This window comes from Lasioglossum baleicum, chromosome 9 (assembly GCF_051020765.1).
Source record: "Lasioglossum baleicum chromosome 9, iyLasBale1, whole genome shotgun sequence".
Taxonomy (NCBI): Eukaryota; Metazoa; Arthropoda; class Insecta; order Hymenoptera; family Halictidae; genus Lasioglossum; species Lasioglossum baleicum.
Window position 1 is genome coordinate 16,944,410 of NC_134937.1, and position 25,545 is coordinate 16,969,954.

At 40.5% G+C, this 25,545-nt stretch overlaps 1 protein-coding gene across 2 annotated transcripts in view; it reads left to right on the forward strand.

Moving 5' to 3' along the window:
• Positions 1-25,545, forward strand: part of LOC143211967 (discoidin domain-containing receptor 2) — a 243,136-nt gene that overhangs the window by 145,587 nt on the left and 72,004 nt on the right. For both annotated transcript variants that reach the window (XM_076430163.1, XM_076430162.1), the window contains exon 5: positions 5,202-5,433. In XM_076430163.1, the coding sequence (XP_076286278.1) occupies positions 5,202-5,433 (232 nt within the window). The remainder of the gene's footprint in view (positions 1-5,201; positions 5,434-25,545) is intronic.

A 25,545-nucleotide genomic window follows, 5' to 3' on the forward strand; every position in this document is an offset into this window, starting at 1 on the left:
TAATTTGTCCGACAAACCTCAAGTTCACTCTACATATAAAAATTGGACTTAAAATTGATGTTGCTGAGGTGCTAGGAAATTAGACACAGGTTTCAGTTGTATAAATCAGAAAACCCGTACACATGTTCATCAGAACATTGTTTCATTAAATTCCGTCAAGCCACTGAAATATAATTAGTGGTTAAAACATCTTTGTCGTAGAATTTCATTCCGGCATAGACGAAAATCTGTTCGAAATCTTCATCAGGAATCTGACTGAATGTTACAGTGGTTAAATATTCAAAGGACTACATTTTCAGAATGAATGCAATTCCATTGACCACTACCGTGGGCACGTCGCTTGAAATAATAGATTCAGCCACTCTGCTTATCACATTCACACCACGGAACATCTCAGTATTCTCTAGCCCTTCGGTCGACGTCCCCTATTTTCCTTGAAGGTTTCCCGCAGATAAAGCTTATTAAAATCAACGCCCCGCTGGCGAATCGTAAAATCCCCGAAAACGCGTCGAGTAATCAGATTTCGAAACTGCGAAAAACTTAATGAACCGTTCGCGGTTTAGTTTCGAGGCTGGGCGGAGGGAGAAGCAAATTACCATCGTCGAAAATCACCGGGTCCACAGAGGGAGGAAGGGATCTTACTGTGGCATAATTCCATCTTGAAAATCACGCGAAGATTGGAGCCCCGGTTCCTGCGGTTCTCGGGAGTCTAATTGGAAAAATTGAATTATCCGTATCGTAATCGCGAACGGTTCGCGACGTCGTCGCTCCCCGGGGCGACAATTAACGATAGGGCAAATATTCCCGGGGTACACGTTGTTAAGGCACGTCTCGAAATATTCGGGTAATGAAGAATAATGCACGACGCTAAAACAAACTCAGAGTCTCCGGCCGCTTAAACCTTGAAGACGCTGAAGGTCCCACCCCGTTCGCCCGGTTTCCGCGCTATTCAGCCCTCGCACCTTCTAAAAGATATACCAACACGTATATAGGTATAGCGTGACGTTACGACGACGAGAAGCTTCTCTCTTAGCCAAGCATTTAAACGGTCCACGCAATTAGGGAAGGCGCTTCGCGCCTCATGTTTTATTCATGCCGACTCGGGTCCGGGCTCTCTCCGCGCCTTGCTTTCGACCCCCCAAAGATTAAAACCGAAGCACGGCAACGGCCGATGCCCCGGCTTACAACCTGGACATATTAAATGGCCAGGTTGCACACCTTCGATCGGCATCACCTGTAAACCTGGGACACCGGTCTCCGCTTCCCATTCTAGCCCCAGAAGAGGGTCCTGGAGTTCGTTTTTCGTCCCCGTGTATCGCCTCTCGACAAGGTAATACCTGGTTCTTCGGTTACTTGTCGTTTACCTTACCATCCCCCTGGCCTATCATCTCTCTATCTTTTTCTCGTAATTTATGACGGCCGCGCGCTTCTTTTCTCTTTTTCGCTTGGTCGTTCCTTTTCAATTGAGGGGGCTGCTCTATTTGTAACGATGACGAGCGAGGGGAACGATGAGAGCGTCCGAAGCCCAGGCAAACTTCCCATCGGCTAGTCCCAAGGGCGAAGAAGTTTCGCGAGGGTGCGAAGATTTTAAGGTGTTATGATTATTCCACTCGTTTTTAATTTCAAATGAGCCCGACGCGCCCGACCGTCCGCTGTTTGTTTTTTAATGACGATTGAAATTAGTTCCCGGACCCGCCGGGAACAACGAAACGGGATTAAGAGTTGCGAAATTGGATTCTGCGAGCCGGACGTCGCACGTCTCTCTCCGCGAAATGCGCGCTTGCTCGGCTCTTTCTGCTTCCGGTAAGATCGCGTTGGAGACTGATAGGAGAACAGTTTCTGGATCGAGTGTCATATTTGATTTTTAATGGAGACGTTATAGTACAGTATAGTATAGTCAAAGTCTTAGACGGCCTATATGGGACCGGACCTCTGGCCGGATAAAAGATTGGATATGATCTTCCACATATTTTACCACGCTTATATTAGCTTGCCGATTATAGTAGTTCGCATCGTTGTTATTGTATGCGTCAAATCTTGTAATTGAATTTTAAACCACTTCCCAATTAGCTAGATTCAGAACTGGATGACAATGCAATATTAAAAAACAAATTTTAAAAAAAAACTGTACGTCTAGGAGAAAAAAGAAATTTTTTATTAACCGTCATACCTCGCCGCGCGACGCTTGGTAGTACGTGATCGCGTTCAGCAATCCCCACTCCGCTCGCCAGCGCTTCCTACTCCACTACGTGTTCCCATTCCGACACATCTCCACTTCACTGGCTTACTTCGCACCGAAGAAGCTCAGTAGGCTCAGTGTGATGTTCCGTTCATTCAGTTCCATTTCGGACTCCATCAAGAGACGTCGTCTCTTGGAGTCATCCCCTCAGTCTTACTATTCATTCTTCTATCTTACTATTTCATACCAGTATTACTATATCTTGCGTTCCATTTAAAAAAATACTAAAAAGTAGAAAATAAAAAAATATATGAAAACACTTTTTAAAAACCACGCTTATATTAAAATGCATTAAAAAGAGACAATAATTTTTTTAGACATTAGTGACTATAAATAAAAGCGTGGAGTGCCCACGAAGTTTACGTCAATATAGTTTAGTGCTTTACGGTTTTATTTATAGTCACTATAATGTCTAAAAAAATTATTTTCTCCTTTTTAATGCATTTTAATATAAGCGTGGTTATTAAAAATTTTTTTCTATATATATTTTTTTCAATCCACTTCTTCGAGATCGACGTGACCATCTTGGACTCCATGTAAATAACTAAGAATTTCAACCAACTGCTGAAGAACTAGACTTGTGGATAGAACGTTTCTAATTCCGGGTCAAACTGCACCCAACCCCGCCGTCCGAGGATTAAAGAGTTCGCGAACTTCTGAAAATTCGAGCGAAAGCAAAGCAATTTGTGCAACACCGGTTTCGAACAACACAACTTTCAAGATTTTGCTATCGCGACACCCTTTGTTGATCGCTGAACCCAAACCTTAAGTGAAATTTAATCAACCTCCGTTTATGCTCCCGCTGGATTTACTGGCACGATAAATCGTTGTCATCGAGAGTATCAGATGTCAACGCTTTCTCTTGTTACCGACAATTGCCATGATTGTAAAGCGATGATTGATTGTTAGCTCTTAGTGGATCCAATGGGACTAAACAGTCTAGATAACCACCTTGTATTTTCTTTGTCATTGCAGATAGAAATGAAAATCAATTAGATTTGAACAGATTTAATTTTCGAACTTCTGCATTTAAAATTTATCTTAATTCAACATGGAGGTTACAAACATCTTTATAAATATGATCTTCCTGAAGTTATAATGCTGTTATCCTTGAAGTAATTCTTCTAACAATTTTTACTAAAATTCTATTTCTTTTTACATTATAAATTTAACTATCACCCCAATAAAATAATTTTAATTAATACATGAAATACATATACTTACTCTAACCCTAATAAAATTATAAAATTCCATAGGGTCTTATCGTCCCTTATATAAATTTCAGCATTTTCCATAGTATTTAATTTTAATTTTTAATATTGAAACAGTTTATACTTCATAGTAAGAAGAAGTTTACGCAGCTGTGTAAATACAGTAAATAGTTATTACCTTCCTTAAATTAAATTCAGTGGCTTCTCGAAGCTCTGTAGCTTCTTATAAACACAAACAAGTTGTCCCATGAATACTCCATACCATTTTATTAATTTCGTGTAATGTAGTAAAGTTCCGACAGAACTCTTTGACTTTAATGAAGACATTCGCGATTCGCAGTCTTCGCGTGGCGGTCGAAGTGTGCTCACGTGACATGATTTGGTAAGTTTCGAAGTATCACTTACACAGCCCTGTATTCAGCGGTATCTCCTCTCGCTTCTTCTCTGAAATTCATTAAACGACTAAAACTCGTGTTTCTTTTTCCCCTGGGGGGAGGGGGAGTGGGGTGGGGTGCTTTGATCGCGGATACGGTACGCAAGATCAAGGGTGCAAGTTCTTCTGGAAAAGTTGCCGGGTTCGAGGGCGCTTAAATTTATTATTGGAAAAATGAAAATATTAAAAGTTGCCGGCGAACCCGGTATTCGCGACGATATTGGAATTTACTTCAAAAAATTTTGATAAACAAGACGTGTGGAGGCGGGGACTGGCTGAGGGACTCCGATGCAGATAACCCGCTGGTTTAATTAATTCGTTACCGTTCAGAAAGTACCGGCGCTGCTCTGGTTGGAAAACAGCCTGATCCCTAAAAGGTCCGAGAATAGATCGAATCGTTAAAGTTCATGGAATGGCCCCAGGAATGCCGCGTCCGATTATTCTTCGCCTCGATACCGAGAACATTCTTCGGGGCGCTACCGAAGTTACGATCCTCCCCAAACTTCTGTCTTGTTTAATTCCTTTTTATACCTTCTTCCCGCCGGGATTTAAGAATGCTACGATTTCATTAACACTTACTCCGGCGAGATGCTGAGATAAGATTTACTTTAAAAGCGAGCTGGAACGCAGCACCACCCTTTTATATCGAAACAGCTCCGATATCCGGGAATAGATGATAAAGATCCTTATTTGGAATCATTATCCTTTCACTTGGTTTAGTCCCTTGCCACAAACTATTAACTGTAAAATTGAACAAATTAGAAATAGAAATGGAATTCATGAATTTATATTAAAACACTCAATTTTTAAATGAAAATTTAGATACACTGAAATATTCATATGTATAGCACCTCGTCTATAAGAACCAATTTATGCTGAGCCTCATATGTACGAACTCTTCGCCGAGCCTCTATTATCCGAACTACAGCCCAGTGTACTATTAGTTACATGAGCGTATTCTCAAGTACATAGAAGTTATAAGATAAAGGAGGTTCCACTATAGTCCTTGACGAAGTATTGATATTCTGACATTTTAAATATACCTTTAGCGAGATTATAACACGGGCAAAAAAATATTTTTCGCATTGTGACTCTAATGATCTGATCACCCACTGTAAGATGTGATCACTTGAATGAACCAATGAAATTATTTTATTAAGTCCTTTTGTTTCAAAAGGTTGCTAAAATGAATATTCGATTACTGAACCATTCAATTTCTGCATGCAATACAGATACGTTGATTGACAGATCTAGGACTCTAAGTGAGACTAATTACAGTCCTGAACTACATGTGTCATGTGTCTCTCATCTGTTTCAGATTAAAATCCGAGAATCTCGGTGGCGCGTGGTGTCCCAAGAATCAGATCACCCAGGAAGCCCGAGAATGGTTGGAGATTGACCTTCATACAGTTCACTTGATCACTGCCACCGCTACTCAAGGCCGTTTCGGGAATGGTCTCGGTGTTGAGTATGCAGAAGCGTATCTGCTCGATTATTGGCGACCGCGCCTCAAGAAGTGGGTTCGATACAGGGATATTAAAGGGCAAGAGGTGAGTAAACGTGACCTAACTTGTCTCATCAATGTCTTACCTTCCAGAGATTACTTAACCCATTTATGACAATATAATTTAGCTTCCCTTTTTTGTACAAGTGCCCAAGAAATTGTACACACTGTTGTCATTGATACATCATGATATATCGTTGTTCAGCACTATAATGAATGGGTTAATCATTTTATTGAATCAGAGATAATATACAGGGCGAGGCACCTAACCTGATCTCTCACCTCGGATAAGTTCTAAATTATTTGTTGTACTAAAAAATTATTTATTTAGTGTGGCGTACATGACTTGGTAATTTTTAGCAAAGCATCTAACAAAGTTTTCTTAGCAATAATCAAATTAAAATATCTGCTAAACTAATAATTTTCCTTAGTTAATACTTTTTTTATTGAGAATAAATAACCGCATCAACCGCTGCATAAAAAATGTATGGTTCGATTTAAAAGACCAAAGTTGACCTTCGAATCTCCTGAACACCTCCACTTATAAAGAGGTCATGTACACCATATCATACACCCCCTGAAACAATGCATCATCTGTAGAAATAATTTTTGTGTAGAACGCATAATTTAGACGTTATTCAAGGTGGTCAAGTCAGATGCATCACCCTGTATATCGAGTATCATAAATGCCTGAAATCCGTATTCTATTTATGCCTAATCGAATGAATGATCGAATATCCGACCGACAACGACCCCAGCAGGGTTCAGACGCAACATGTTTTCGATGTTAGCATTCCGTTCGCAGAATTGGCAGCAGGGTCGCGATCAAAAGTGCACGTCGTATATTGATAAAAAGCACCGTGGATGCCATAATTTATGAGCAGGCCGCGCGGCGCGGCAGTCTGCGCATCTGCTCTCTGTTGGGATCGGCGCGACGGGCGTCCAGCTGCGCCCGGAATAGTCGAAACTGCGTTCGAATTGGCCGGTCTCGGTTGGTCATTGGCCTGAAATAATAATTCCATCCCGATTAAGATGGCGAGATTGTTATTCCTGGTGGTGACTTTCGAAGCGCAGAAGCCGGGCGAGCGTGGCGCGCGCGAGCCCACAAGTTCAAAGCGGGTTGCTCTCTCTCTCTTCCTCTCTCACTCGACGATCAAGAATCGAAGACCAGCCGGGGGATTATCCCGCTCGAAGCGTAAGCCGCTTATCACGAATCCGTAAGCTAATTTCGTACCGGCGATGCACCACTTTGTCGAGCTCGGAAACAGAACCTTTGGGCTTTCTGCCCGTGAGTTTCGCGAACGGATTCTGGCCCGAAACGCGACTCCCAGAGAAATCTCGAGCATTCGAGCTGCCGAGTGTTCGCCCGGCGAAATTAATTATTGCTCGGCTTGTATTAACGCGCTAGACGTCTCTGTCATTACAGTAGCTGCTTGAGCCACTTCCGCAGAATGTTGAGCAAACATTTCCTAATCTATCGCCGGGAAGAAGAATAAGTAATTTTGCTTTGAGTGCCGTGTCACCCAGAAATGCGAAATGGAATTGTCTAGATTTATAAATGAACTTTGATGTTTATGAAGTCGAATGTAAGTATATTTGGTATCTGCAAAATGCTAGGAGGTTGGCAGTGCACTGTCAGTATCACATATCGTAATTTTATTAATTTTATTTAAACTCTTTTCGCCTCTGTAAATTTTATTTTTGTTATAACTAATATCATTTTCTTTCGAGACAAGTAAAGCACTTAAAAACGTAAGGATCGCTCCCACAAGTTCAACTATAAAGTGATTACCAAACTAAAGTACGTAACGGTTATCGGCCTTAAGAACGGGAGAATGTAAATTGGATGATTCGCAACAATGTCCTTACGGCGCGGCGTAGCGCGCGGATAAAAGTTGAGGGAAAATATGACCGCGTAACACTCTTTTCCGCCATTACACGGGCAGATTACCTATTAAAACACTGATGATATAATTAGAAGCTATACTTGGCAGAAGCCGGTCTTCTTAAGGAAGTTTCAGAATGAATTAATCATCCAATTAAGAAGCTTATCGAAGTACCGAGAGTGTTACAGCGGAGAACGAGTGGGACGATAGATACCAGAACAGTTTTAACAAGTACCGGTTGAAAGTGTATCCGATACGCGGGGCGAGCCTGTCGGTGTTCTAAGAGACTCGTAAGAAGCTCGCCAAAGGCGACACGACACGTTTTTGTTGAACTTATCGTCGGTTACGTCGGCCGGTGTTTATGGAGTTTGTCGCGGTGTTGCTGTTACGACGCTTTAAGTCTTAGCTGTGGCGTTGTTCCCTCGGGTACAATTCCGGTGTGACGTGACAGTCATTAATGCACGAACGATCCCGGGGCTCCGGGTTTACGAGAGGACGAGCTACCAACCAACCGGTGCGCGGCGATACGTTCGAGAAAGTCGCGGCGAAAAAGCTCGCCTAACTGACAAGCAAATTGACCGACCGATCGGACGTCTCCGCGTCTTTGCCGGACGGTTAGCATCTTATTAATATTGATGAACCAACTGCGCCAGGATTAACGTGCCAAGGGACAGCGGTCTTGCTTGCCACCCCTATAGTCCGCCAAGTCGCGTGCTCCACTTTGCGATTTCGTGTAAACCCTAATTTCGACACCGAAACCGTCCCCAGCTGAATCACGATTCTTCGGCGATGCTCGTTACCCTTACACCGATGTAATGGCATGATTTCTTCTGGTAATGATTTCTTCTCTTATGCCGGATGTATGCTTTCTATAAAGTCACTGTGTTTTGTAATAAATTCTTATAATTATACCATACCATTGAAATTTGTATTTGGTAGCATTTCGAGATTACATAAAGAAAGCATACACACCGATTTCGAAACATAAGTATGGTATTTATTGATAAAAGAAAACAAAAATATAATTTTACACTGAACAAACTGCGAAATTTCTATAATGTCAGTTTCGTTTTACACTGATAAAGTTGGAATTAACAATTGTTTTTTTATTATTTCTATTTTAATATTTAGCGTACTCTCCATTTTTTTAATTATATTAAAAATACGATTGGGCATTGACGAAACTAACTTTTGTAGCGTTTCTGTTCGAACAAACGCCCACGCTTCATTCACCGCATCCCAGAGTTTGTTAATGGAGTTGTATTGTTTGCAGTTTTTATAAACTTGTCGCGCAATTATACCCCAAACATTTTCAATAGGGTTTATATCGGGGGAACAAGCAGGCCTTGGCAAAAGATTGATATTTCTTTCAAGGAGCCACTGCTTTGTGTGCTTCGACGCGTGTACTGCAGCTTCTGTACTGAAAATGAATAAACAATCAGAATGCTCAGCTCATCGAAGAGCCATAAAACTTGCAAAGACACCATCAACTTAGTCCCCAGTCATAGAAACCTGATATATTTCATAGTCGAGTCAGTGAAATAGAAATAATTAGTAGCTAAGTAGGTGTAATAAAAATATTGACAATACCATTACAAGATAGTAGATGCAATCACTGAATGCAAATCTTTTATGAGCCAGAGAGACCAGCAGCGTCGTCATCTGAAAAGTTTTGCATTCTGCAGGAGCTCGTAGCTCTCGAGGAAAATAAAACTGTGAACCCTCTTCTCTCCGGGGGAAGCAAGCCTTTCTTTTTTAATAAATTGGTTATCGACCATCTCTATACTTCCGCTGTCCAGTTACTGCCTTATTAATATTGATAGACCACTTGCGCCGGCGCTAATGCACTCGGGGACTGTACAACTTCCTTCAGCTTCTAAAGACGTCGCCTCCGTCACGTGTTCAACCTTATGATTTCATGCAAACATCAACTTCCAGCCTCGGCCTCATGATTATTCACTAATTTGCGATCAACCTGTCCCAATTATCGGCCTCGAGCGATCTTCTTCTTCATTTTCTTCGAGACCACGCTCGCCTCACTCGTCCGCTAGAACTCATCTTGCTTGTAAATTGAACAATTACAACAGATCGAACACCAAAAATCGAAAAACACGTGCGGTAATTGAATGTTCAGTTCGCGGGAGACTGTTTTTATCCAACGGAAGTCGCTCGAATTAAAATAAGATCACACGAACGCGTGATGTTGGTGTTCGGGAGAACAAACTTCCCTCACGCGTCGCACACGCTAACTTAATTACGGACAAAAATTCTTGCAAAATTAAATATTCATACCTGACTGAGGAGGAATGTCAGACTTCATGCATGTAAACTACACTTCATTGAAAATTATTTATACAATCTGCCATTTCATTGCTGTTCGGAATTCGTCACCTTCATTACTAAAGAATCATTTTAAATGTTAAATAAAGTCTACGAATATTTTGTTCATATCAGTTTCGAACGTATGAAACATTTTCGTATTTCCACGTAGCAAATCCGTAATCCTCTTCATGGACTTCCAGTCATGACCCAAACTGCAGTTGCAAATTCGACAGCTGAATTTTAATCCCACGTAGACTTCGCTCTTAGCAAGACAGCCAGAAAAATTTCTTAATTACTCTCTGGTGTGCATGATCCTTTACCGCCCGGATCCTTTAGCGGACCCAACGCTTCCTTTTCAAGATCCCGCTCAAAAGAGTCCAGACTAGTTCCGTAATTTGACCTCACACTTTTTACGAAAATCGTATAAACAGCGGCAGAAATATTTTTATGGAGATCATACCCTCGTACTTTTCAGCTTCGTTTCGTCTTAACTACTCTCCTCGCTTTTTATTTACCGATCGGTTGCATATAAATCTTAACACTTTCTCTTTCGCTTCCCAACTTTCCCAACTATTTTATTGTGTTATATTTCCTTCTTTCTATAATAAGTACGAATTGTTCCGGTTTCGAACTTCCAGATCACATTCGACACATTTTTCTGAAAACATTCCCTTTAAAAAAATATATAACTCGTATAATATTGATTATTTTTACATTTAAAAAATAACGCGCGTACTTCAACTATCCATATATGTGTGTGCAAAATCGTAATACACAAAGTCTAATGCTTCTTCCGAAAAAAATTTCTCAAAATTGGTAAATGCGAACACCCGCTTAACCCTGAAGTGGACCTTCAAATGTACTTTAAAAATGCAGTGAATTCAATTATACAGGGTGTATCAAAATTTCTTTAACATCCGGAAATGGGAGTTTTTTGAGATCATTTGAAGCGTCATTTTGAATGAAGCTTTCAATTATTGAAACTAATACATTGATGTCCTTAAATATGTTTAACGTGTCGACTGCTTTAAATTGTACGCGCCCATTTTGTCACAAATGCATAAAATCCGCAGTCTGTTCATCCGTGTCGAAATGGCAAATATAAAGTAAGATAGTAAAACTACATTTAAATCCACAAATGGTTATATTATTAATACATGTTAAATAATTACTGGCAGGATTTCTGGAACTACAGATCATTGTAGCATTCTCGTTGCCGTGCAAATGGAGTAAACTGTTCGTCGTACATCTCACAGGTTTCTACACCTGGAAGATTTCTCTTGTTGTTGTATGGGCGTGTGTGCGCCGTGACACGTGATAATAATTATCACGGGAGGAACGACGCCAGTGCCGTAACTTCAAAAGACTCGTAATTGAGGCTCGGGGCGGCAACTAGCTTCTCCTTTCCGTCTCCGATGCCCCTGCAAGGAGCAGGACCGTTTTTCACCCGGAACCGGAGTTTAATAACGAACAGTCGCCGGCGGATCGCAATTAACCGGCGTTCCGGATGATTTCTGGCGGTTAGATTCTATCGACGCTGCCGAATTAAACGAGATTTTCCGGTGGCCCGCCGATGTAAGTCTCCACGAAAACAGCATGCAATTTGCAAACCGCAGTCTGCGGGAAATGGGTTCGCTCGTTGCTGCACGGTTAGACCGAAGTTAAAGCCGCTACTTCGCTGTTTTACTGTCGGACGGTGCACACCACCGCTCGGATGCCTTTTGGCACGAGAAAGATTTTATTCGGTCGGTGCGGGCAGAATGACGATTTCGTTTGCTGTAAGAATTATTGATGCTGTGTTGCTAGATCCGCCCCGGATGGAAAGATCGCGACTCCCGACTGGCTGGATTCAGATTTATTTGTCTATTACAGATGAAACGGGCAGGATCCGAGAAAGCTCGCTTTTCAACTATTAATAAACGTAAAACGGAGACGTACTTTACGGGGATTATAATATTTGATGTTGTACTTTCAAACGGCCGACTTTTCTTTTGACATTTCGTGCTCGCCAGATGTTCCAGATTTTACTGTTTTATGCGTGTTTCTATGTTTATTTATATTTTTTGTACGTCAGTTTCTCAGAACCTTGTGGTAGACTGAAGATAATGATTATCCCTTAGCAATCGAGGGGTGACATATTCACCATTAAAAAGTATGATGTTTAAACCCTTCGTCATGGAGATTTTAAATAAAGTCTAACAAATATGAATGTTACTCGTTTCTTTTTAAACGAAATAAAATTTGATTCATTGGTAATCAATATCTAAGCATTAAAATAAATGGGTAGCCGTACAAAAAAAGAAATAATCTTTTCTCTTCTGCGACACTTTTGGGGATACAGACGTTCTAATCATTGTAACCGTAAATAAAATGATACGGTAAGGAGTTAATGTGCTTTTTACACAAGGTGATTTTGCATGTCACCATTAAAAATTGCTGTACCATTATTCACAATATTGTTAACATTATTAAATATGTTGGTATCTAATCAATTACTACACATTTAAGTATTGCATGAGGTATTATATCAATTTCATATCCACCAAATGAAAAAAGTTATGTACAATGGAATTATTCTAGGTCGGAAGAAATGTTTAATTTTCAAGTTAAAATAGCTCTCTGACATCAAAGGGATGCACACGTTGCTACAAACATAACGTTCCATTATACAAAGATTCATAATTGGCGCCATTTATCAATTGGCCAATACAGAGATCTTCGTTCTTTGATTCGTTTTCATTTCAAACCTTCACGGTTTACTCAGTCCACATGTCACCAGCATGGAATCAACACGTTATTACATAACCTTTAACAATATAAATTAATACTTTTCATAAGCATGTGAGTTTTACACATTTCTACTTCTGCTTGTGTAAAAATACGTTCATAACCATTTAAAATATTTTGATTAATTTTTACAGACGCAAAACGGAAATTTTTCTATTCTTGAAAATGGTCTAAATTGAGACCGAAAAGTCGAATTAAATTTCATGTAATATTTTGCAAACTTGCTTATATTTTTCCAACTGATCGAACCAGAGCGCCAATAACATTAATTGTAGTTCCGTTATACACTTGAAACTATCAGAAACTCGAGTAAAACGAAATCTGATTTTCCTTTAAAATTGATTTCTTTCATAATACTGATCAATGACTCGCAGAAAACCAAAAATTTCAACAAGGATCGAGGGACTGCAAAATGGGAGAATTCGAAAATCGATGCTGCAATTACAGAGTCGTTATGAACCCTGTGCTCTGGAAATTCTAAAGAATAATTTTCGCAGCGGTTGGAAAGCAATTTTCCAGATTATCGTCGGTCACTCGGTACTTTCCGAATCCGTTTTAATCATCGCGCAACGCGCGGAGGCCGTTAACTCCGCTTTCGCTGTCTTAGGCGAGTAGCATGTGAAAAAAATGGCGTCGACCGACGCGACGCCTAAATCCCAGGAATCCCTCCGCGTTTTTACCTTGCCTACATCATGATAGTTTTTAATGAGCACTGACGTACTTCCCGGTCCAGTTCCGGTCTTCTTTTTTGCGCCGTGCTTCCGACTCGTTATTTTATTTAATGGAAGGTAAGCTGCTAAGGTGGGGATTGCACCATTTAATAGAGGATCCCCGAAGAGGGATGCTAGTAAAAACACATAACCGGTGCGTGGAGATACGCAATGAAACGATACGGAAATACATTCCCATTCCAGAAAATATATATGTATATATATAATCCTTTTCATTTTTTACCGACGCGACGCCGGCGCGGCGCCAGGAAGAATATCATTTTATAATCATTGTCCTCGCGCGAAAAAGCGTCGGAGCATTAATTACCCGTATTTTAATTTGACGAGCGGGAGCAAAGGACGGGCCCTCCTCCTCCTCGGAGAAGGCGGGTTCTCGCAAAAACTTCAATTAATCAGAGTGACCCGGTTTCGTTCTCAAAGGAAGCGACGCGTACTCGTGTACAGCGCCAGTTTTAAAACGGCTCTTAATCATGCTTCCCGGTGGAATACATTGACCCTCCACGGCAGATTCGCCACCCACCCTCGTCTCACCCCCTGACCCCCCGGGTTCACCAGAATTTTTTGCCCGACAGATTTTGCCATGGCGAACTCAAACGCGTTGAATATCAAAACGTCGCTTAATCACCAAACCCCGGGCGACAATGGAATGCTCGTGACATTGATGATCCTTCTCAATTAGCGCCGATATAATAGTAAAATATGATTGTATTTAACCATTGTGTCTCTCAATAACCGGCTACCCAGGCACTTGCAACTTTTTTAAAAATTTCTTTAATGCTTGTTTGGCCAATAGCGAGGTTGTTATAGATTTTTATATTTTTAAAATAAATACATGTATAATAAATTGAAGATATTTCATTTTTAAAATGCAAAGAGTTCGATATTGCTAATATTCAATTGAAAAATCTTGTCTATCCGTCCGTTTCTATACACCAACGCGAAGTGTTGACAACAAAGCACATTACAGTTCAGACACATGATTATTACTATTGTCGGCCTGAATGGACCATATTCCCGCCATACGGTTGACCGCTAAACTATCGAGGGTTAACCTAAACTATGTTCCTGTAGGTGATTATGATAGTGGCCCGAGACATATATTTTCTAGTTTATGATACTTAGGACAGAATTATCAACGCCATTATACGGCGAGATAAGGGTTTTACATTATTATGATCTGGATCGAGGTAATAGAGTGTGGTTTACTTCACATTCACAATATACATAGATCATTTTCTCTACTCAATCTCTGGTACATAGAATATGTACACTGTATACAATATTGTTACCACTGTATGTACAATACAGTAATTCATTGATCTTTATTTAGCTTTTAATTCATTTATTTAGTCGTTTGATCGATTACGAGTTCATTCATTGATGCATTAATTTTTTAATTTGCTATCCATCAAGTTACACACATATAATCTTACATATAAAAATATATTCCATAATTTTCCCAGTAAAAATGTATTTTTTTCGTCAATCGATACACTGAGAAAAAAAAAGTAGTTACTTCAATAACACGCGTGTTATTGTAATTTTTTTACTTCGATGAATATCAATGTATTCTTTTCAATAGTATTTTAGAAGCAAATCGTGATGTATTTGAATTGTCTATCATGAAATGATTGAAAATATTATTCGATTCAGTACCGTACATTATTATTCGTAATATTTCTCTTTTTCCTTCAATCAGATATGTTGTTAAAAAAATTTGAGAAATGTATTGATTTATACTGGAATTGGTTTGAGGCCATATCTTATTTTTTTGAAAACATTGATGTCAAGCTATTCGCTTATATGATTGGCGGAAATGAGTTTTGCTATTGAGATTCGATAGTATTAAATATTAAAATAAGTTCATATGATATTGGCACTATTCAATAGTATTATACATCTTACTGAATCAACATATATTTTTTTTGTTTCGACAGGATTTTTTTCTCAGTGTACATTTTTATAGCCTGTTCAACCCTTATGTCAATAGCGGAATACACACGTACCGATTTCCAGTTCGCGAAGATAAATGTTTATTCGACAAACACATAAATTCCGCTTTCTAAAACAATGATAAATAGACTGGGTTGTATGATGTACAATGCCTAATCTTATCGTAGAAAAATGTCGTGGAAAATTTGGATATTCAGATGACAAGGGTTAAAAGGTAGCAGAGGTCTTGGAGACCGCAATCCCGTCCCATAGTGCATCGATCAGCGAAATTGGACACGCGAGGAGCGTGTGCGCGAGTTCGACGACTTTGGCGAGGTTGAAACTCGTGTTTAAGGGATGCGGCACGGTGGCGGCTCCCTTCGAACCGCTTAATTCGTCATTATCGTGTCACGCGAACAGCCGGGAGGCCGGGGCTGTCAGGTTTTCTCGGTGGGTCGGTCCGTGACGCGGGAATTCCGTGTGGAAATTCGATAATTACCGAAAGGGACAAGCGGAAGGTAGGCTGCGTAGGGTGGCTGCGTGAGAAGACGAATGCGTGCTCGACCGGTTGACACGCAAACCGGCGTTGCGTTGGATCCCGAGGATCCGGGGCTACGCGTAAATCACGCGCGTGCACACGCACGGCAGGCATTTTCAACGCGAGCAGAGAGAGACAGAAAGAAAGAGAGAAGGGGAGAGAGAGAGAAGCGAGGAAAAAATAAGGGTGGCCGAACGGAGCGATATTGCAGCTTGTAATGTTAGTTATAATGTTGCACGCACAGGAAACGGGGCACATTAGCGAAACGTTGTCCGCGCGGGAAATAATTCGGTGCCGTCACGGAATACGCAACGCGGCCGCTTTATCACGACCGATTGTTATTCTAACTGGAACCGTAACTGTTTCTAATGGGCCGGATAGAGCGAAACGCGTTTCACCGGAAACGAGATCCCGCTCGCTACCGGAGATACTGCGGGGGCGAAATATCGAGCTGCGCGCCTGCGGCCCGGCCCGGCCCGACCCGACCCGGGAAATCTAACCACGAACGAGCAACGCTCGAGTATTCCGAAGGGTTTTTCTGTAACTCGTTGTTACGTGAGAGTGGAACCATCTTGAAATCGCGGAAAGGATCTTGTTAGCAGAGAAGATCGCGTGAGTGCGGCTCTGAATGCAGCCTCTGATATTTACGGGCTGATCCGACGGCGAAGTGAACGCGCTCTCGATCCTTTATTCGGCGCATTCGTGTTGCTCGAAATGTTTATTATCGTACGCGAGTATCTAATAAAATTGATCAAGTCGTTTCTACACTGCTTCACAGAATTAAAGGAACACTGAATCAGAAACGAAATATTGTCGACGTTTGGACTGTTCAAGAAAGAACTTGTTTGGCCTCCGCTTTTTGCAATCGATGTAAACAATTTTGATTTTGCATCATGATACGCGGTGTACCTAGTAAAATTTTCGACTTCAATTTTATGTAAAACAATCGAACAATATTCTGGCTGTGTTTAAAGGACGAATTCTCTACTCGGCTTTCTGGGAGTCTCTTTCAAAGATTCTACAAGAGAGAGGCTAAATAACAAGTTGACAACCAGTGGAAGAATCGCAAGATGGTTACAGTTTTAAACAATAAGACTCGGAGGATGCTTCCAGATCATTTTTAATGAACAGACTGCGGACGTTTATGCAGGATAAAGATTTTCTAATCCAATTGTAAGAAACAGAAATTAGTTAAGTGTTCGAAGAGTGTCCTTAAATTTTTCTGTCTTCACAGTCTGATATTTCACTTGGAAATCATTTTTGTCATAAATGCATAAAGTCCAGCAACGAAACAAATATAGGAAGCATATTGAACGATTTGAAAGGATGTCTTCCAAGAAATAACAAATTTTCCTTCAGTCACATGTTATAATCCTTTCCCGATCCTCTTACCTTATCCTGACATGGTCGATTGACCTCAAATACGATATCCGTGCCCCAGTAAAATGTAATCAGCCGAACTTCGAGAGACTTAGTTCGGGAAAATAAGTAAAACGTTCTCTTAAACATGTCATTCTATTGAGGACTGAAAATCCAATAATAGCGCGGAGAAGTAGTTCACGGAAACGCTCATCTGAGAAGCTGCCGCATATACGCTCCGGCACAATAATTTTCCTTTATACGTCGCGTCGATAAGCAAAAACGATCATAAGCGCAAGTTATAGGTGCTTGAAAATCGCGTATCTTAAGTGGAGGACGTCTGCCTCGTCGAATTTTTCCACGAGGATAACTAACCTCTTGAAACGTTTTTCCTGTATTAGATGACGTCACGTCGTCGGAGAAAATGAAATTGGAATTGCTAATTTTTGATCGACAGCTTGTTGCATTTAAGAACAAATTCTTGAACAGATATGACGGTAATTCTCTATTAATGAAAAATATATCATATTTTGAACACATGACTGATTCAACGATAATATATATTATCTTTCATATCATTGTATAATAAAATAATTAATAAACGATTATATAAATATTCTCGAATGCTGCAAGCTTTCAAATGAACTTCGCGAGCTATATTTTCTTTATTTAAACCTTTTGTCAGCTTTCTCCTCGATTTCACGCTTTAGAAACCTTATCAAAGCTATTGTCCTAATCAATAATCCTCCCATTCTACTTTTATCTCCCTGAATACGTTAGTTGTAGTGTTTGACTGGAATTTCTACGAATAATCGAATCGAATGAATGAACAATCAAATGAATAAAGAATATTCGTACGATGAGTTTACAAAATGGTAGCTTTACAGGGGCGTACAATGCTGAATTGATTTTCGTGCATAATTGAAATATGTTTACATTGAATTCCTCTCGTGCAGAAAAGTCACGCTTGAATGGCGATATTATGACAGACATAGCTTTTGTCTCTTATTCTATAACAATGTGCGCGTGGAATGGATATCGCGATTCCAAAGGAAAATAATAACGCTCGTTCGAGGCGAAACAATTGGTTCTCGAGCCTTTCCGCGTCGTTTCCCTATTCAAAAATGAACCGTATCATTCGTCCTCGGCTGTGCCAGACCACAATGTAATTTTACAGCATTTAAGTGATGAATGAAGCGTACAGAAGACGGCGGCTACCTTCCTTCATATTGTCCCGGTGCTCCGAGCTATTAACTGTATCAGCTTCCTCCTTCGAGCCCTTATCGCAATTTCTCCGGCTTTCCATAACAGACATGCTCATTTTTAATAATACTCATCTCCTCCTCGTTCTTTGCACTCTTCAGCGCTCCTCGCGCACTATCCTCCGCTAGAATTGAATTGAAACGCATTTGTAACTGCATGTACTGTTTTCAGACACTTATCCTAAAAATCTTCATCAATTGCAAGAAATGGAAACCAAATAGAACGTTGTTTCTTTCTTTAATCATTCTAATAGATAGACAGCGGATTTTTATGCAAAATAAAAATTTCAACTTCGACTCAAATTTGACTTACGACAAATTGGAGTGAAATACAAATTCATTTCTTTCCACAAATTTCAAACACACTTGTCAAGTTTCATACTTAACGACCTGATATAATAGGTTGAAAATAATATTAGAATATCTTTAAATTTTTCTAATATTTTTACCAATAAATGCATAAAATTCGCTGTCTGCTAATAGATTAAAAATAACGTATTGCCATATTCTAATTATTTGAAGCTTCCCCCTATTTTAAGTGTCATCTACTCAATTTTGTCATAAACGCATGCGGACCGCAGTCTGATCACATAATATAACTGCATACAGCATTCCAGTCTTTGATTGAAATGGTACAGAAATATAATCATAATATTTTCACAGTTTTATATGTCATCTATTCATGTCTGTCACAAATCCACAAAATTCGTAATCTAAATAATACGATCACCAGACGGCGCGACAGTTTGCAAATCGGTACAAAAACGAAATGAAGTCGGTCTTTCCGCTTTCATACGGCAACACACGGTCACTTTAAACGCTCGGCAGATCCAATGATAAGCGAGAATGTATGAAGCATAATCCTAAGCTCCCTCGTGCGAGTATTTCTGCGAAGATTATTACGTTTAATCAGATGTGGACGTCCTATCTGGGAATCATCGTTTTCTTTTTATCTTCTCGCGACTGCTGTCGAGTAATAGAGTTTGTGTGCCCACCGCGCCACTCAATAAAGAAGCGTCAACCCTCCGCAAAGTAGCAAAAACTTCGCTAAGAGACTGACCAAACGTCACGCGACCGATCGAAGTGCTAGATTGCTCGCAATCACCAGAAACAAGTTTCCAGGAGCGAAACGTCTGCGGCCGCGCGTGAAAGGGTGCCGGTGTTAAAAATTACAAATTACACGGGACGCTCGCCGGTTCGACCGTGAACCGGGGAAACCTCGAACAATAACGCAGATCGATATCAGCGATAATTGCTCGGCGCTTAACACTTGACCCCCGTGCGCATGCACTGGGGCGTACGCATGCTGGCACGCACGCGTTCCTGCAACCGAGGGGGAAAGTAAAAGTAACAGGAAATTGCATTAGAAGGGTACTGGCGACGATACCTCGTCGTGTGTGGATGGAGCAGGTAGAGTTGCAAGGTCGTCTAGCGAAGGTCTCACAGTTAGAGTAATGAAAACTGATATCCTTAGACTACGAAGACACCCGTGCATCCGTTCAGTGGCGTCGGACCTCATAAATTAAATTGTCCTCTCCTCATACGCCGAATCCACTGACCAATTAGGGTAAGGTTGCTCAAGTCGTACCCCTTAAGAAAAAAACCGTATAAAACTTAGGATTCATCAAATAAATAGGAATTAAATGTGTTATTAAAAACTTGTGTTAATATTGTTGTTATTTATTACAACGAAATTAGAAAATCTATATGCTTTCACGTAGAATAAACTAAATCTTTAAAAACTTACATCGGTACGACTAAGGGAACCGGTTTCCTAAGTCGTACCACCTATTTATAGCCTAAGTCGTACCTAAGAATTCAATTAAGCAACAATAATAATTAAAACGTATTTTTCATTAATCTGTTTACATGACACATAGGTATTCAGTTAGTACAAACATCACATACAAATTCTTTTGTTCTTTCATGATTTGCATTTCAAGCATTGAATCATGTTTCCCTCCCGATCTTCTCCACAAATAAAACAAAACCAATCGCTATTCTTCTTTTTAATTTTTAATGCCAATTCCTTTTTATTAATTACTGCGTTTCTTTTATGTGCCGCATTGTTTATGTTTTCTTTATTATTTCGACTGACGAGGTAGTACGACTTAGGAATCTCATATGAGTACGACTTAAGACACGGCACAAGTGAAATTTAGAAAATAAACACAACCTAACTGAATAAAATTAATACGATTTCGTTTCGACCAAACGATTATGTGAATTCTACTGAATTTATATTTAATAAGGAACATCATTTTATCAATAATTTACTTGCAAGATTAACTACCAAACATATGCAGAAAATTATAAGAAAATTGAAATGATCTTACTTGATGACAGGATTTATAATGAGGCAATAATACGTAAAGCAACTTGGTTGACTCAGATGTATATTTGGTTGCAGCTGTTGTCGCCGTAGTTCGCTCAAAATTCAAGTAGTACGACTTAAGCACTGGTACGACTTGAGCAACCTTACCCTACATGCACAATCTTCAATTCCCGCCCCTAAAATAATACAAGGTTGGAACGAAAATATTGTTATATGAACAATGATGTAACAAGCAATAATTTCTGCAATAACATATTTCACCTGATTGTTTCTTAAGAGCAAAGCTGTATTCTTGTTCAAAAACTTTCGCCCGCAGCAGAATCAAAAATTGTTTAACCTACAAACGGGAAGAGACACTCCTGTGTCCCCATTGTTATACGCTCATCATTTCAGAATCTTGCCATAACAGAAGCCGTCAAAAAGCGATTACATTCTAGTTGGTGGTAACGCCACTTTTATCTCTCGCGTTTATGTCCCGAGGTAGACGGGAACGTTTGAAATTCCATGTACTTGAGGTACGGGCTAACCATTTCGTTTTTTTACCGTAAATAAATAATTAAGGGTTTTCAATGTTTGAACGCAACCCTTAGGCCATTGGCCAGCATCCCCAAACCAGCCGGCAACCGCCACGCAGGTCATCGTTTCCTCCGAGAAACTACCACTTGGAAAACCCTTCCCAAGGTGAACCCTTAGCTCCCGGTCGGCGTGTACCTTACTGAACCCCGGCTGGCAAACCCACCCCTCTGTCTGGGGTCGATTCTTTCTCATTTCGGGCACCCTGGTAGCACGTTACGCCATCAACGCCGCCACACTTTGCACTGGCGTAGGAGCACACGTTTGTTCCCCGGGAATTTAATGAGATTGCAAAGCGCGCACAGAATTTAATTTCTCGGAATGGATCTCTTAAATCCATCGCATGCTGGGAACGATTCCTTCGAACCTCCGCGCACGCTCTCCTTCTACCTTTGAATAAACCCCGGAATTGTCGAGTTTTTACCGTAGCTGTTACTTTAATGATGTCCTTCCCTCTCCCGACGCGGCAGCGCAAATGAAGGAGATTCGAATGACGGAATTATTCAAATTGATATTTTCCTCTTGATCGGGTTTAGTAGTTAAATATCATGATGAAGCTGTAAATATATGTAAGGGTATATCATTTTTGATCCCTTAGGAACGAAATGTCGCTTTGTTCTTGTGTCGTACGTTTTATAATAATTGATATAATTATGAATCGTAAATTATGAATATTTGCTTTTTAGGAAGCTGAATAAATAAGCTATGAAATAGTCGATAGCTTGCAGCCAAATGCAAATAATAATAAAATAAAATTAAGAAAATTACAGACTCGTGATATAATTTAGATTTGATAAAAATAACTAATAAATATACAGCGGGTGTTTATGCAGGATTTAAGAAGATGTGCTAACTTACGATCATGGAATTGGTCTACGGTACGTCAGGTAACAACATAATTTCGTTTTTATTATAATGCATTGTTAGCAGAGCAGCAACGCATAACCACAAATCGAGCAAATTGCCCTGCCTTCCGATAATGCCTCACCCCATGCTGCAGCGACTAAAACAACATCATTAGAGTTGGAATAGGAAATTCTCCTCCATCCAGCATTACTCGTCAGACATAGTCCCATCTGATTTTCATTTATTCAAATCGATGCAACACGCTATGTCCAATACACGATTTGCTATGCTGAGGTCCGAGCATGAATTGATAGTTTCACTACTTGCTGGGACGTACCATTTTCCAAAAATAGAATCAATTACCTGAGAGTTGGTGAAGCAAACATCTTCGTCTAAATATACATATTTACTCTGAAGAACTTTTGCAAGACACTAATACAATACTTGCTGAATAAAAAATTTGAAGACAGAGGAAGCTTTCTATCTCAAAGTTGTAACGTTACTTTGAAACATGTTCCCATTAACCAGAATTTTCATTAAAATCTCTGTCCTTTGCCCCAAACGTAACCGATCGACTGTGTTTCTACGCTGGAATTTCCTTTCAACAATCCGACAATACCAAAAACAGTTTACCCGCAACTATCCAGCAATATAAACAATCGGCCTGGGAAGCCAACAATCGAGGCGAACAAATAAAAAGGAAACAGCACGCTTTACAGTGTTGCTGATTCATTGCGACTCGTTAATTAACACTTTGTCGGCAGATCTATTTTACAAGAATATAATTGACGATCATTCACAACTTAAAAGAACATGAAGATACATTTTGTAGGCCCATTAGTCTATTGAACCTAATGTATTCTATAATTTTATGTAACTAAATGATATTCTATAATGTATCTATAATTAAATAACAATTCTGATACCCTTGGTAAAAATAGATCCAGACTTCCCTGGCGAAGGATTAATCACATGTAAAAATCTGACGAGTTTCTGCAACTATGTACCTATACTTCTCAAAGGTACACTGTTACTTTGAAACACTTTTACATGCTCCCATTACCCAGAAGTTCCATCAAAAGCCATGTCCTTTGCCTGAAACACACCCAATCGATTGCTCCAGCTCAGGAATCTCCCTTCTCCCTATAGAACGGCACCAAAAACAGTTTGCCCGCAAGTATCCCGCCACATAAACAATAAAAGAGCAAGGCAGTCGGGCGTCCGGGTCAGACGAGTCGAAAAGAAGCAACGCTTTGCGCGGGTGTAGCAAAGGAAGGAACAGAAGCGGTGGTGGTCGCGGTGGGAATAGACCGGTAACAGTAGTCGAAGTCGATGCTTGGCCGCACCGAAAAGAGATAGAGGCCGGCCGATGATACGGAACGTGTACGTTGGGGTAGGGAACGTGCGCTGAATGTGTCGTGCCCGCCGCAAAACGCTCTGTCACGCAACTGTGTTGCATGCTGCACGGCACAGCCATACGCCGCCATATCGGTGTAGCAATGGTGTGTACACCATGGCAAGTGCCAGACGGGAGAACGGATCTGTATAGATATACACATATGTGGAGAGTACGTACACATGTACGGTGGCCACTATGCCTGGTTATCTGCTCGCAATGGGCAACGCCAGCTCGCGTGATCTCTTGGGACCTTTTCCACCTTCAGCTTTCTACGCGGCGTCCACCCCGTGCCAAAGTCAGATAAACCGCTTATTTTATTCATAAACCCACAACGTGAAATCAATATTGCATCACGAAGACAGAGAGGCAGAAATTGTGCAAGAGAGAGGGAGAGAGAGAGAGAGAGAGGGAGATTGCGGGAATATGGTCTCCCGTACCAGGATCAGAGAATGCGGGCGATGGACGTTTAACTCAACCCCATCACGGTCATATTCCTCTGTCTCCGTCTCTCATTGTTGCTCAAGCTCGCCTTCGTGCCTCTGGTTCTCCTCTCCCTCCGACCATCTCTGAATCCCTCATCCCGTCGTCATACCTAACGTGGTGGAATGTGGGATGAAATTAGTCCTTAGCCCCCAGTCTGATGCGGTGGAACGCGGTGTCCGTCCTGTGACGGAATGTCCGAAGCCAGACGCCCGGTATTCCAGCATGTGCCGAGGCGTAGAAACGCAACTTCACGGCGATATAAATGTCATCGAGCGAGAGAGCACGGGGGGGGGGTAGAGCTGTTTTGACAGAACACTGTCACCAGACGAAAGGGTGACCTTGCCGGGGGGGGTTTGACACGAGACGATTACGATTTTTCCTGTCGGCGACACGTCCAACGCGGTGAAAGGCTGTCCCGAAACGCGAAGGGAACGAATGTGTTTGGGGTTTTCGATTCGCGAACGATCGATAGACCCGATATTCGACCGAGCGTTGCACTTTTGATCACGTCAACTGGATTAACTCAAAGCAGGCGGATGGTAAATGTTTGAACAGCGGCGGGGCGTTTAGCCAGTCTCAAAGGAACGAACATTGCCAGCTTCTTGGGCTCGCTGGAGATTCGGCAAGTTTCGATCATTCGAATTGCTACCGTTGAACATTTTAAATTGTACATTATGTGAGAATTTCATGTAATTATTTACGACAAGGCAACACTCTGGGGAGTAGCGCAGAGCTGTTAGTGGATATAATTTACAGTAGAGAAATGTTTAAGAAAATTCTAGAAACACCAATGTATTATTTTCATGTATTATATTTAATGTAATGTATTATTTTCTTACCACAACTATTAACACTAGGTTACGGGCAGTGTTGGGCAATAAATAAATTTATTTAAATAAAAATTTAAATAACGAGTTATTTATTATTTGAGCAAGTCTAAATGAATTATTTAAAATTATACAATTAATTGTTATTTACAAATACAATTTCAATTATTATTTGTATTGACAAATCACAAATTAAATTGTACTTTTTTATAGCCAGCTGGGCCCTCCGGACGGACCCGACCACTGGCGGTATACCTGAAAAGGTTGCTATAGCAGACAAAAAACGCGCACGTGTTCATTATACAGGGTCATCCGTTTTTAAACGGCCAAACGTTAACCAGCTGTAGAGGACCCCAAATGGAACAACTTTTACCCCTATCACTTTTTTTGTTTCGGCCTTGATTTCCAGATAATTGCAAAAAACCATCATTTTTTGAGTTTACATAAAATTAAATATCTCAGGACTCCAATGATGAATCTTGATGGTTTTTCCTTTGTTTAGTTTAAAATGAGTAGGGGCATCTTTTTTATTGAATAAACTGTTTTGTATGACCTTCGGATCATGGTGTTTTTGGCGTGGGGCACACCGTGGAGCCTGAAAAAAATAGGTTGGAAAGTGGCGGTGTGCTCCACGCCAAAAAAACCACGATCCGAAGGTCATACAAAACAGTTTATTCAATAAAAAAGATGCCCCTACTTATTTTAAACTAAACAAAGGAAAAACCATCAAGATTCATCATTGGAGTCCTGAGATATTTAATTTTATGTAAACTCAAAAAATGATGGTTTTTTGCAATTATCTGGAAATCAAGGCCGAAACAAAAAAAGTGATAGGGGTAAAAGTTGTTCCATTTGGGGTCCTCTACAGCTGGTTAACG